At 41.5% G+C, this 14385-nt stretch overlaps 1 protein-coding gene across 1 annotated transcript in view; it reads left to right on the top strand.

Moving 5' to 3' along the window:
• Positions 1 to 2981, top strand: part of EPYC (epiphycan) — a gene marked incomplete at both ends in the record, with an annotated part of 18479 nt that extends 15498 nt beyond the window's left edge. The window contains one exon of the mRNA XM_083366555.1: positions 2868 to 2981. Within this exon, the coding sequence (XP_083222681.1) occupies positions 2868 to 2981 (114 nt within the window). The remainder of the gene's footprint in view (positions 1 to 2867) is intronic.
• Between the last annotated feature and the right edge of the window lie 11404 nt (positions 2982 to 14385).

Genomic DNA, 14385 nt, shown 5'->3' with positions numbered 1-14385 from the left:
GTTATGCCCGCCAGGTTTCCGGGTGCTGCACCAGCCATGGGCTCAGGGCAGGGGTGGTGGGGTGGCAGTGGTTATTCGGGAGACCTTGTGTCCTCGGGAGGCCACCATTGTCCAGATGGCCGGGAGTGAATCCCTCCTCTTGAGATGTGGTCCTCGGGTTCAGTTGGGCTTGTTGCTCACATACCTGGCGCCCAGCTGTGTGGCAACAGCCGTGCCTGAGCTGCTCGACACCCTCTCAGGGTTGGCGGTGGAGTTCCCCAGGCTTATAGTCCTGGGTGACTTCAACCTCCCATCACTGGGGGGGTCGTCGGAGTTAGCTCAGGAGTTCATGGCTTCCATGACAGCCATGGGCCTGACCCAGGTTATTGAGGGCCCTACTCACGAGGGGGATCATACTCTCGACCTGGTGTTCCTGTCTAGACAGTGGTTGGATGATCTGGGAGGGGGTTCTCCATCCATCACCCCTCTGTCATGGTCAGATCATTACCTCCTGAGGCTGGTTTTCCGTCATGCCATCCCCCGCCGCTGGGCGGCGGAACCGACCAGGTGGTTCCGCCCCAGGCGCCTAATGGACCCGGACCGGTTCCAGAGGGCGCTTGGGCCGATACCTATCACCCTTACCCACAGCCCAGTCGATGCTCTGGTGGAGGCCTGGGAAACGGCTGCCACCAGGGCACTCGACTGCGTTGTACCCATGCGACCTCTGACTCGGCGCAGATCCCGTTGGGCCCCTTGGTTCTCTGTGGAGCTCCGGGAGATGAAGCGTCGGAGACGAGGTCTAGAGAGCGGTTGGAGATCCAGCCGATCCGAATCCGACCGATTGCAGTTAAGAACCTTTATAAGGTCTTATCTTGCGGCGATAAGGACGGCGAAGTCTAACTACTTTGCCGCCCTTGTCGCATCCGCAGATAATCGCCCGGCCACCCTGTTTAGGGTGACTCGCTCCCTCCTTAACCAGGAGGTGAGAGAGGATCCCTTGCAGGGACGAGCCGAGGAGTTTAGTCATCATCTGGCGGACAAAATCACTCGGATCTGGACCGGCCTGGACTCTGACTGGGCAGAGTCTGATGTGGAGGAATCAGGCGGTCTTGAGCATGTTATCTGGACTGAGTTCGACCCTGTTTCCCCTGATGATGTGGACAGGATCATGGGGAGACTGAGCTCCACCACCTGTTTGTTGGATCCATGCCCCTCCTGGCTAGCTTATGCGGCTCGGGAGGGAACACGAGGCTGGTTCCATGCAGTAATAACTGCTTCTTTGAAGGAGGGTGTCTTCCCTGCCGCCCTGAAGGAGGCGGTGGTGAGACCCCTCCTCAAGAAGCCTGCTTTGGACCCGGCTGTTTTAAACAACTATCGTCCAGTCTCCAACCTTCGCTTTCTGGCGAAGGTTGTTGAGAGTGTGGTGGCGCATCAGCTCCCTCTGTTCCTGGAGGAAACTGATTATCTGGACCCGTACCAATCGGGCTTCAGGCCCGGACACAGCACGGAGACGGCGTTGGTCGCACTGGTGAATGATCTCTGGAGGGCTAGGGACAGGGGTTGCTCCTCTGTCCTGGTCCTATTAGATCTCTCAGCGGCTTTTGATACCATCGACCATGGTATCCTGCTGCGGCGTCTCAGGGGGTTGGGAGTGGGAGGCACCGTTTTACGGTGGTTCTCCTCCTACCTCCGGGGCCGCTCGCAGTCGGTGTTGACAGGAGGGCAGAGATCCGCCCCGAGGTCTCTCATTTGTGGAGTTCCTCAGGGGTCGGTTCTCTCACCTCTCCTGTTCAACATCTACATGAAGCCGCTGGGCGAGATCATTCGTGGTTTTGGGGTGGGGTATCACCAGTATGCTGATGATACCCAACTTTTTCTTTCCACCCCGAACCAACCCAGTGATGCCCTCTCCGTGATGTCCCGGTGCCTGGAGGCGGTTCAGGTCTGGATGGGGAGAAACAGGCTTCGTCTCAATCCCGCCAAGACCGAGTGGCTGTGCATATCGGCGTCCCGGGTTAACCATGTTATTCCACCTCTAATGATGGGGGGTGAGGTGTTACCCCCCGTTGATAGGGCTCACAACTTGGGCGTCCTCCTGGATTCACGGCTCAATTTTGAAGATCACATAGGAGCCGTGACCAGGGGGGCTTTTGCACAGGTTCGCCTGGTGCGCCAGTTGCGTCCCTATCTGGACCGAGACGCCCTACGCACAGTCACTCATGCGCTTGTGACCTCCCGTTTGGACTACTGTAACGCTCTCTACATGGGGCTGCCCTTGAAGACCACTCGGAGGCTTCAACTGGTGCAGAATGCGGCCGCGCGAGTTGTAATGGGGGTTTCCCGATACTCCCATGTAACACCTCTACTCCGCGAGCTGCATTGGCTTCCGGTTGCCCTCCGGGTGAAATTCAAGGTGCTGGTTATCACCTATAAAGCCCTACATGGCCTGGGTCCGGGATATTTGAGGGAACACCTGCTGCCGGCATCAAACGCCCTTCGCCCAGTGCGCTCCCACAGGGAGGGTCTGCTCAGGGTTCCACCGGTGAGAGATTGCCGGCGGGTGACACCCAGGGATAGGGCCTTCTCAGTGGGAGCGCCTGCCCTCTGGAACCAGCTGCCGGTGGAGCTGAGGACTGCCCCCGACCTCCGATCATTCCGCCGGGGCCTGAAGACCTGGCTTTTTCAGCTCTCGGGCCCAGACTGAGGAAGAATTTTTAATTTGGGGTTCTTTTTAACTGACTACAGGGTTAATTTAATACTTTTTAATTTGTTCTTAATTTTTGTATTTTGGATTTTTAATTCCCTGTAAACCGCCCTGAGTCCTCAGGGAATAGGGCGGTATATAAATATAACTAAATAAATAAATAAAATAAATAAATATTCTGGAGATGCATGAAGGTACTTTCTGCAAAATAAACAACCATACTTATATCCGTAAACCTCTTGAAGACATTAGATTAAATGACAATCCCATCAACTTGAGCAAAACTCCATATGCCTAAACGTGCCTGCCCTGTTTGCCTGTTGGAAGCTATTACTAAGTTTGGATAGTAACAGTAGTATTGTGCAACATTATTTCTCTTACAAGTAATATACTGCTTTAAAAACATACCACATATTATTTTAACTCATAGTATTAGAGTATGGTTTCATTTAGGTAAAGTAATGAATATATAGGGACACGGTGGCTCAGTGGGTTAGGACGCTGAGCTTGTCGATCAGAAGGTTGGCAGTTTGGCGGGTCGAATCCTGAGTGCCGCATAGCAGAGTGAGCACCTATTACTTGTCCCAGCTTCTGCCAACCTAGCAGTTCGAAAGCACATAAAAATGCAAGTAGAAAAATAGGGACCACTACGGTGGGAAGGTAACAGCGTTCCGTGTGCCTTTGGCATCTAGTCATGCTGGCCACATGACCATGGAGACATCCTCGGACAAGTGGCTTTGAAACAGAGATGAGCACCGGCCCCTAGAGTCAGAAACGACTAGCATGCATGTGTGGGGAAACCTTTACCTTTTTACCTTTAATGAATATATATATTTAATCAATAAAATATATAAAAATTCTAAATAGTATTGAAGTATACTGTTTCTATACAGTCTTGTAAACAATACAAGTAGTCCTTGACTTAATTTATTTTCAGTGACTGTTCAAAGTTACAATGGCACTGAAAGAAGTGACTTATGAGCATTTTTCAGTCTTTTGACTGTTGTAGCGTCCCCATGGTCACCTGATTTACATTCAGATGCTTAACAACTGACTCACATGTATGATCATTGCTGTGTTCCAGAGTCATGTGATCCCTTTTGTGACCTTCTGACAAACAAAGTCAATAGGGAAGCCAGTTTCACTTAACAATCGTGTTACTAACTTAACAATTGCAGTGATTCACTTAACAAATGTGGCAAGAAAAGTTGTAAAATGAGGCAAAACTTGTTTAACAAATTTCTCCCTTAACAACATACACTTTGGGCTCAATTGTGGTCATAGGTTGAGGACTACCTGTATATGAACTGATGGATGAAGGGGAAAGTAGAAATGTTAGAAAAAAGCTAGATATTCATGGTTACCATTTTACTATTTTTGATTGATTATATACCACCAAGTTGACATCAGGTCTGTTAGAGATCACAAGTGAACCTTTACCAAGATGATCTGCCCCAAACTAGCTGTTTAAGTCTTCCAGTGTTATATCCACCACTACTGAATTGAGTCTGTCCATTTTCCTGTAAACCATCCTCTTCTTTTCTTCCATCTTTTCATCATTATAGATTTTTTGATACAGCTAAGTCTTCTCACATTATGTTCAAAATTTAATCATCTTACATGAGGTGGCTAGATGGAGTCACTGAAGCAGTAGGCATGAGCTTAAATGGACTCCAGAAGATGGTAGAGGACAGGAAGGCCTGGAAGAATGTTGTCCATGGGGTCGCGATTGGTCGGACATGACTTCGCAGCTAACAATAACAACAAAAACTATAAAAATCCAATGTGAGTAGTAAATGAATCACATTATTTTGATTTTAATTATAGTTTACATTCCCAACATATGCAAGATTCATTTTTTAAATGAGAAGACCATAAGAGCCATGCTGGAGGAAATCAAAGTTTCATAAATCCTGCTTTTAAACTGATGCCAATTAGATACAAGATAAAACTATATTGCATTACTTTGTACAATATTTAATATTAAAAAGGCTTGTTTTCTTTTGTAGAATTATGAATTCTTTATTACAGTAAAAGAGCAATATATAGAACCAGTGCATAATAAAATTCAATAATGAGAAACAAGTTGCATATACAAAATAATAAAATCCTGATGTATCCGTCAGCTGATTGCTTTTTACATGTAATATGCCAGAATTTAGCTACATTTAGCATGCTGGAGTCAAATATACATAAAGTTGGTCAGTATAATTTGCTTAAATATGGATTTATCACAACTCAGCTCATGCCAGCATAACATGGGAAGACCAGGAAATGTGGAAAATATGGATATGCAATGTGTACCACTGAGTATGTGTGCAGTTTTTTTTTCTTTAATCATAATAATTCATTTAACTTAAATTTCCACAAGCCTCTATGCTCCAAACTTCTGAAACTGAAACTCCAATTAGATCAACCACTAAGAAACTAGGACCACATAAAAATAAATAAATAAAACACAATTACTTCTAATGCCTTCACAGTAAAAATGAGCAACTATATTAAATACTTATAGAAATATGCATAAACAGACACAATGCTGTATACAAATGCTGTTGTTCATATATTTAATATTGTAATAAGCGAGACATTTTCAAGTACAAAAGTTGGTTTCTTAAAAGCTTAAATTCTTGGAATACCAGGATCTTTTTATAAGAGATAGGCATGTCCTCAAAATCTTATTTGTTACATCCTTCATGATTTTAATGATAGTTTTTAATAGTATTAAGGATACATGTTATATATATATATATATATATATATATATATATATATATATATATATATATATATGTGTGTGTGTGTGTGTGTGTGTGTGTGTGTGTGTGTGTGTGTGTGTGTGTGTGTAAATTACTAACAAAGAATTAAAGGGAAACTGAGATGCATTTCTGACTCCTTAGTCGTCCTCAGCCAGCCATACCCTTCTGAGGGTATATATATATATATCCTTACATGTGGTGGCACGGTGGTTAGAATGCAGGTTTTGTGGGGAAAATAGGAGGAGGAAGCAATATTAGATATGCTCGCCACTTGAGTTGTCTATAAAAAATGTGAGAAAAGGAAGGAAGGGAGGGAGGGACGGAGGAATTTAGGGAGTCTCTCTCCTTTTCTCTCTCTCAAAATGGCTTGGAAGTGCTCTGAAGTGAATGTGCTTCATTTACCAATATTTATGTCATGATTATTTTGCAGTCTAGTACTGCCCTCATGTGTTAAGACAGCATAAAATACTTAGCTATCAACATAAATTATGACAGTTGTAGCCTAAAACATCTGGAGGGTGGGTAAAATGATGCACTATAGGAATGTGTGAAATTCATGTGCTGTTTAGTGATCAAAGTGTATAAAGCATTGTTTCTCAGCCTTGTCAACTCCCAGAAGTCCCCAGACTGGAGGTCCACACATCTTCAAGTCATTATAGTTGAGAAACACTGGTCTACAGAGAGAGTGAAAGAGATTTCCTGTATGTTTTTATAAAGTTTCTTTTTAGTGAAAAGAAAACAAACAGCATTTGATTTTTTTTAAAATGATTAGTTTCAGTTTTAGTGAAAACTGTCAATGCAGGACGTGCTAAAACTAGAATCTTTGCATCTCTTAACTGCCAAATTATCAGAAGTTAATGTTCAAATGTCACTTGGAATGTTCAGAATTCTACATGTCCAAGAAATGCAGTTAAATACAGACAGATGGTAAAGGAGATACAGAATGCATAGCAGACTTTCAGTCTTGTCTGGGGGAAAAAATAAATGCTATAATTTTCAAAATGACTTGCCTAAAAAATTTTGTGGCTCAAGCACAAAGGATGACATAGTACCTCCATTTCAACTGGCAGTGCATTTTATTTCAGCATTCTTGTACATGACTTAAAAAAACCAGGCAGTTCATAGGACTGGCAGCTTGGTTTGGTCCTAATCACTCAATATTTGTCGTTTGAGATTAGTGTCTATTTATTTATTTATTTATTTATTTATTTATTTATTTATTTATTTATTTATTTAATTTGTATACCGCCCTTCTCCCGAAGGACTCAGGGCGGTGAACAGGGCAATACATAATAAAAACAAGATACAGCTGGCTCTGGTTCAAGGAATAAATTTACCACCTATTCTAGGGAATAAAAAAAGGTTTAGCCCTTTATTCAACTTTACATGGAAACCTAATTACTTTTACTGGAATTACTGGAATTATTGAGATATTTGTTAATTGTTTAAGCCCATACTTTAATGGCATGGAACTTATATTCCATGCAAAAAGTTTTATTTAAGGCTTGTCTTCTTGCTTCTCACTGAAGTCTCTATGATTCCTATACCTAAGGGTTGAAGAATATCTTGGATGAGATGAAAAAATCTTCAAAGATGGTGTCAACAAAAATAAGGGAGAAGCATATTACGCTAAATTGGGGTTCCAAAAATTATTTTAGGTTAAATGATATTTGGCTAGAACATGTACATTAACATGCCTATTAGTGTGGTTATATGAGGGCAGATGTTATAGGATCTTGGGCAGTGGTGGGATTCAAATATGTGAACAACCGTATCTCTGTGTGGATGCCGCTTCTGTAAATCCATTCTGGGCCTGGGCAACAAAAAATTAGCTACCGGTTCTGCCAAAGTGGTACAAACTGGCTGAATCACACTACTGATCTTGGGCAAATAAATTGGTTTTGCTTTCACAGGATTTCAAGCAAAAACATGCTATTAGCATAGTTCTATTTCAGTTTGCTTGCCACCAGAATGCCCAGTTTCAGCCACGCCCATTGCTTTATGATTGGTTCCCTGTTGTCTAGGGTGATGAAGATGCTTTGTTCAATCTATACGGCAGTCCCAAGAGGAAAGAAGTAACTGTCAGTGGTGTGACAACAAAAACCCACTAAATCTGTGTTGAAGCAATACTTCAGATCACCGTTTCATTGTGTTATAAGCATTATACAAGGCTAGGAGGAGAGTCACAAATGAGAAGGAAGACAAAGAAGTAAAACAGGAATTAAACTGTTGGACAACTGGTAGTGGGTACCCATCTCATTAAAGGCAGAAGAAGCAAACTGCATTATACATAGCAAACAACACAAGGAAACCTTAGTAAGGAGATCCCTGGCAAGACAGCAAATATAAAAGGAGGAGAAGGTCTTATTTGGAACAGGTTCCCACCATTTTCTAGCTAAGATGTGGAGACAAGGACGACTATGTTATCTGCAGTTGTCTTTGCAACAAGGATATCACAATCAATGGCCTGTGATGACAGGGAGAGTAGCAAATGCAGGAAAATACAATCCTAGATCATCTCACTGCAATCATTATAATACTAAAATTCAGAGGTACAAAGGTAATCTATCCTCAAAATGGAAGAATTGTAGATTTTCTAGAAATGGTGGATTGTGGAAGAAGAAAAAAAGCTATTGGAGGGGAACAAGATCACAGAACAAGAAGAAAATGAAGCATGGCCCTATTGCAGCTTACCAGCGAAAGCCCAGATTCTGTAAGATCTGTCAGAAAAGGCATTATAAAATTGGTCGAAAGCGTTTCATCAGACAACAGCGTTTGTTGGCATTTATGCGTACTGCAATAAAGGGACGGCTCCGTCCAATGAACCTGTGTGAGTGGAGAGCTCCTGGGATGCGAGCCCCTCGAAATACAACACAATTTATCATGCATCAGGTGTATCAAGACATGCATCAGGAGGAGAAAGCGGCGGCAGCTGCCGCAGCAGCAGCAGCTACAAAAAAATATGAAAAAGAAAAAAACAATTTACAACTATCCCTTGGAGAGAATGATAGCCACATGGGATCAACAAGTGCCAGTTGCATGGCTGCTTTATTGTCTGTAAGCCCAGAAAGCAACATCTTCTCAGGATATGAGGAGGCTGGAGAAAATGGAAACAGTCAGAATAGCTACGCCTGTGGTAATAGTGCTCTGGAATCTCATGTTAGCATTTCATGTGAGCCATAAAATAACAGTATTGAACAAAAATGCATTTGATGTTGGATTCATCAGTAGCTCAGAGTTGCCGTTGATGTGCAGAGTTTTAAATAAATTTATACTGTTATGTCTCTACTCTACTTCACTGATGACTGGTGTCTTTCATATATTTATACACATCCAGAAATATAAAAAGGTAGTCAAATCTATATTTTTAGTTTAAAAATTGATTCAGAATATGATGATATTTATACACATCCAGAAATATAAGAAGGTAGTCAAATTTATATTTTTAGTTTAAAAATTGATTCAGAATATATTTAAGGATGCCAACTCTTATTTGGTATACTTTGATTATCATTTATGTTTTGATATGCAAATCCCACTCTGTTCAGTAGAAGCTACACAATATGTTGTGTTGTGACCATCTTTAATGGTTCATGTGATCTGCATTTCAGGTGAAGTAGACAATTTTGTTATGGAGCCAGAATCTTCCACTGAAAACCCAGCAATGATGGACTGCTTCAAGCTTTGTGCTAGCTAGGAAGAGCCCTAGTTGTTTTCAAAATTAGTCCATGATGTTGCCAAGATCATAATTAGGATTCTTTCAGGCTTAAATCAGTTAACAGACACTGAGAGAGAAACTTTACACTTCTGAAGCTGTTCCCTTCTGCACAGAACTTTTGCACAGACCTATGTATAGCATAGTTTTATTAGTAATCATACTTTTTGCTATGAGTTAAAAGAAAAATCTTTGTATCAAAACTATTGGATATAAATTTTTAAAAATCTACCTTTTGAGAAGGAGTGTAAAATCATGAAAAAGAAAGTGATAAACAAGTTAAGAGAAGAGCAAGATTGGTCCAAGGATACCCACAACCATATAATAAAAGTCAAACACAGATATAAGGCAGATCTAGAACTAGCAACACATGAAAAACCTCTGATGTTTAGTTTTAGGTGAATTGAATAAACTTCTCCCTGATTCTTCTGCTACAGCATGCATTCAGGAAGGTTTTTATTCAGATTTATTCAAGGAAAATGCTTTTGAAATTAGATACCTTTCAGATTACCATATATCTCGGATTCCACCCCTCGTTGGTTCACAGTGTCTGCATAAGGGATTAAACCCTTTCTTCAATTATTAAAAAATAGCAAGGTCCAAGGATATATTGTGGAGTCAGAGAAGTAAAGAGTTGGACCAAATAATAAATGTGCATCATAAAGGGGGAAAAAGGATAAATAAATGTGCATCATGAAGAATAAAGCAAGGCTGTGATTTAAAATGGTGGTTATAACTTATAAGACCCTACATGGCATGGGACCTAGATATTTAAGGGACCATCTGCCTTCTATGGTTTCTGTCTGTTCAGAGCAGACCAAATGGGCATGCTCTTAGTCCCTTTGATCAAACAGTGTCATATTTAAGAACCTAGGATCACTACTACAGAGATCTGCTGTAAGGTTAGCGGGACCAGGCCAGTGGCTGTGTAGAAATGTCACCAGAATACCTAGCACCATGTCTTGCTCTACTGTTGCCCTTGGACTGCTGTTTTGTATGGGCCAACAAATGAACACCTGTACTCCTTGTACCTGTGGTATTAGCATTATTCAGTATTTCTACATCACTGTCTCTTGTAAGAGTGCATTGTGTTTGATAAAATTACTCTGCATGGAAGTTAAGAAACTTAGATTATTATCATGGTAATAAAAGACCTGATAGGCATTTCTACTTCAGGTATGGTACAAGTTCATCAATCTCTTTCCCTTGGTATAATTCTGCCCACTGTCAGATTCTTCACTAAATTTTCATTTCACAATTTGCTTATAAAATGTATCTTATGGAAAAAAAATATTGTAAATGAGAATAGATTTATGTAGAAAAGTGATTCCTTTTTATTCAGTAAGATTTCCCCAAATAGAAAATCAGTTCTTATTTCCTGTTTTCATTACAAAGAATAGATTATTGCAGCCCTCAGGGCACTTATTCTAAAGCAGACTTCTTGACTGTTTATAAAAGCTTTTGTTTATGTGCCTACAGTTTCAACAGAATGACATTTAAAAATGAACTTTAGATAAAAGATAACGCACCTAAGTTAGCATGGAGGTAAAACAATTTAGGGAAAGGGATATTTTTCAGGGGATGAATATGTTGGTAAAACAGATCAATATATCACATATATATTTTCCACATCACTTTTCTTGAATTAGTGTTACTATTAACTTGGTGATTTTATTAGCCATCACTTGATACTAGAACATTTATGCATAAATTAAACAGTATAGACTATAGAGCCTTCCTTACAAAACAAAAAAGGGTAACTTAAAAATTGGATTGGAAGATTTCATTTACCTGAGAGACTGTGGGTTATTATTTTAATGGTTAGATATTGAGTTTTATACAGTGGCTAGAGACATTATTAAATGGGCAACCATATAAGTAAGTGAATAAATACATAAATAAAAGCCTTCCTTACAAAACAAAAAAAGGTAACTTAAAAATTGGATTGGAAGATTTCATTTACCTGAGAGACTGTGGGCAACCATATAAGTAAGTGAATAAATACATAAATAAATTTGTACTTAAAATAATTCTTTAGGATATAACCACATTAGTCTTCAGTGTCAATTTCAAGAAAACCCCACAAAGTTTGAAATATTGAACTGGTTGAAAGTCAAGGCAGAGGTACTCTTCCATAGTTATTTCATAATAAAAATAAGAATGGACTGCCAGCATCAAACTCCCTTCGTCCAGTGCGCTCGCACAGGGAGGGTCTTCTCAGGGTGCCGCCGGTAAAAGATTGCTGGTGGATAACACCCAGGGAGAGGGCCTTCTCTGTGAGTGCGCCTGCCCTCTGGAACCAGCTGCCCGTGGATCTTAGGACCGCCCCTGACCTTCGTTCATTCCATCGGGACCTGAAGACCTGGCTCTTTGAGCTCTCCGGCCCAGGCTGAGAATTTTTAACTGAGGTTTTTAGTTAAGGGATAATTTAATCTTTTTAAATTGTTTTTTAACTTTTGTATTTTGTACTGTTTGATTTTAAACACCCTGTAAACCGCCCTGAGTCCTTCGGGAAAGGGCGGTATATAAATTTAATAAAATGCAGCACACAGAGAAGGCCCTTCCCCTGGGGGTCGCCAGCCAACATTGTCTAGCCCACAGTACCCTGAGGAGGCCTTCTCTGTGTGAGCATACTGGGCGATGGGAATTCGTTCCCGGCAGCAGATGGTCCTGCAAGTATCCCGGGCCTAAGCCATGTAAGGCTTTAAAGGTAAGTACCAGCACCTTAAATCTCACCTGGAGGGCAACCGGTAACCAATGCAGCTCACGCAGGAGGGGCTGGGGGCATTTGCCCAGATTCGCCTGGTGCACCAGTTGCACCCCTTTCTGGACCGAGATGCCCTACGTACAGTCACCCACGCACTCGTTACCTCCCGTATAGACTACTGCAATGCACTCTACATGGGGCTGCCCTTGAAGACCACCCGGAGGCTTCAGCTGGTGCAGAGTGCGGCTGCACAGGTAGTGATGGGAGCACCTTGATATTCCCATATTACACCCCTCCTGCGTGAGCTGCATTGGTTACCGGTTGCCCTCCGGGTGAGATTTAACGGCCCAAGAGGTAGGAGGAGAACCACCGCAGAACGGTGCCTCCCACTCCCAACTCCTCAAGACGACGCAGCAAGATACTGTGGTCGATGGTATCAAAAGCCACTGAGAGATCTAATAGGACCATGACAGAGGAATAACCCCTATCTCGGGCCTGCCAGAGATCATTCACCAGCGCGACCAATGCCATCTCCGTGCTATACCTGGGCCTATATAGGTATATAGGATATAGGTATCACCTGACTAATGTTAGAAATAGTTGTACCTCTTCAGTTTGGCCATACCAAAATTTGTATATTTATTTTTCAACTGGATGAAAAAATGTGTTTTAAGTCAGATGGGAACTGGAATAGATTTTGTCATTTAATCACAGCACTTCATTGTTCATGTCTTTCTTATATATACAGAAGTATATATCAATGCCTGAATACATTGATATAGATATACATTTCATTCTTTTGCTGAATGAAAGCATAATGCTCTTAAACCATATAGATAACTATTAACTAAATGTAATTCCACTTGGTGGCACTATTTTCAAAACAAAAATAAGCTGATAGTTTTGCAGAATCTATGCAAGTTTTAAAGAAATATCTTCAGCCTAAAGAAAGAATTTGTTTGATTTGCACACTTCAGTAAGTACACACGTGTGTGTGCGCGTACACACACGCACACACACAGGGCCATCTCACTGGTCTATACAAAGTTCAGGCTTCCTGAATCTAATGTTCTTTGCATATTCTGAACTTCATCTTTCTTATTCTCTGAGTATGTACTCCATAGTATGTAACTTAATTTTTAGACAGAGTTTTGTTTATCATTTGCTGTCATTAGCTTCACTCTGAAAAGAAGGCAGGACAAGCAAAAGAAATGGTCAGGAAAAGATCAAAATTAAATTTGATTTAGTGAAATATGCTATGGCCAGATTTTTTGGAGGGCAATTAATGCATATTCAACTTTCAACTTTCCTACCTTCCTTGCAAAGGTATCAGACCAGGATTAAGTACCTTTGGATGGCTTGAATTTTAATTGGAAATTACCATGTCTCACTGAGCATTGCATTCCAAGATTTCATTTCTGACAACTTTTTTGCAGGCTTGCATTTATTAAGGAGTATTAAGCATTTGCTGAATTTTTGTTCAAAAATGCTTGCACTGCTTCCTTAAATTCCCCCCCCCCAAAAAACACTAAATAGGGGACTGAATTTATAATCACTCCCATTCTGAAGGACTCCAGGGATCCAAAAGGAGTCCTGGGTGGTCAAATATAAGCATCACTTATACTTTGTAACTGTACTAAAGGAGAATTAAGCAGAATCTTCCCGCAGCTGGCATGATCATCCACCAGTGTCATATTTGGCCATTGAAAATTGGGATAAGGCCTTAGAGCAGACATGTCAAACTCACAACATCATGTGATGTCACGCAACGTATCGGAACTTTTCCCCCATTGCCAGCAATTGGGTGGGTGTGGTTTCTTCATGACGCATCTGGCCCACGGGCCAGCAGTTTGACACCCCTGCCTTAGAGGATGTTGAGGTGAATTCTCTCACTGACCTTAGTGTTTGTAGAGGTCAAGAAGAGATGGATAATCAACTTAATACAATACAGCATGCTGTACCAATTGAGGAAATCAGGAATAACCAAAGTGCCGAAAATGGCCTTCCTCGTGGTACCATGGCAACCTGTTCTGCAGTGCTTGAGCAATGGAAACCTCAGCTGTGTACTTTATTTGCATTTCATTTTCCCTCTCCTTTTAAAGTTCTTTTCTTTTTCAGTGAAGCCTATGCAGCACACATTTTTAGAAACATATTTTTTCCCTAGATGATATGTTTGGTATATCATTGCCCCAAGATGTCCCACAGCTGGAATAAAGTTGTTCTGCCCACACATGGATTTTATAGCTTTTGTTTTCAAGTTACTTTCAGAAGAATGTAGTATTCCAAATTTATATCTCCAGCATTATCTACCTCAGGGGTCTCCAACCTGTGGGCACCAACCTGTGGGCCGTGGCTTATTTACAACCAGCCTGCATGAAAGGTGGGCTGGTGAATGCAAGTACACATGTACAGCCTGACTCATGCTAATGGTGAGCGCCAGTACTAACAGTCCCACTCATATGGGCAGTTGAGCTGGCACTCACAGCTCCATTCATGCAAGTAGTGGGGGCAATGCTCACAG

This window comes from Vipera ursinii (assembly GCF_947247035.1).
Source record: "Vipera ursinii genome assembly, chromosome: 6".
NCBI classification, from domain to species: Eukaryota; Metazoa; Chordata; class Lepidosauria; order Squamata; family Viperidae; genus Vipera; species Vipera ursinii.
The sequence above is the reverse complement of the archived record's forward strand: the minus strand, read 5'-3'. Positions and strand labels throughout refer to the sequence as shown.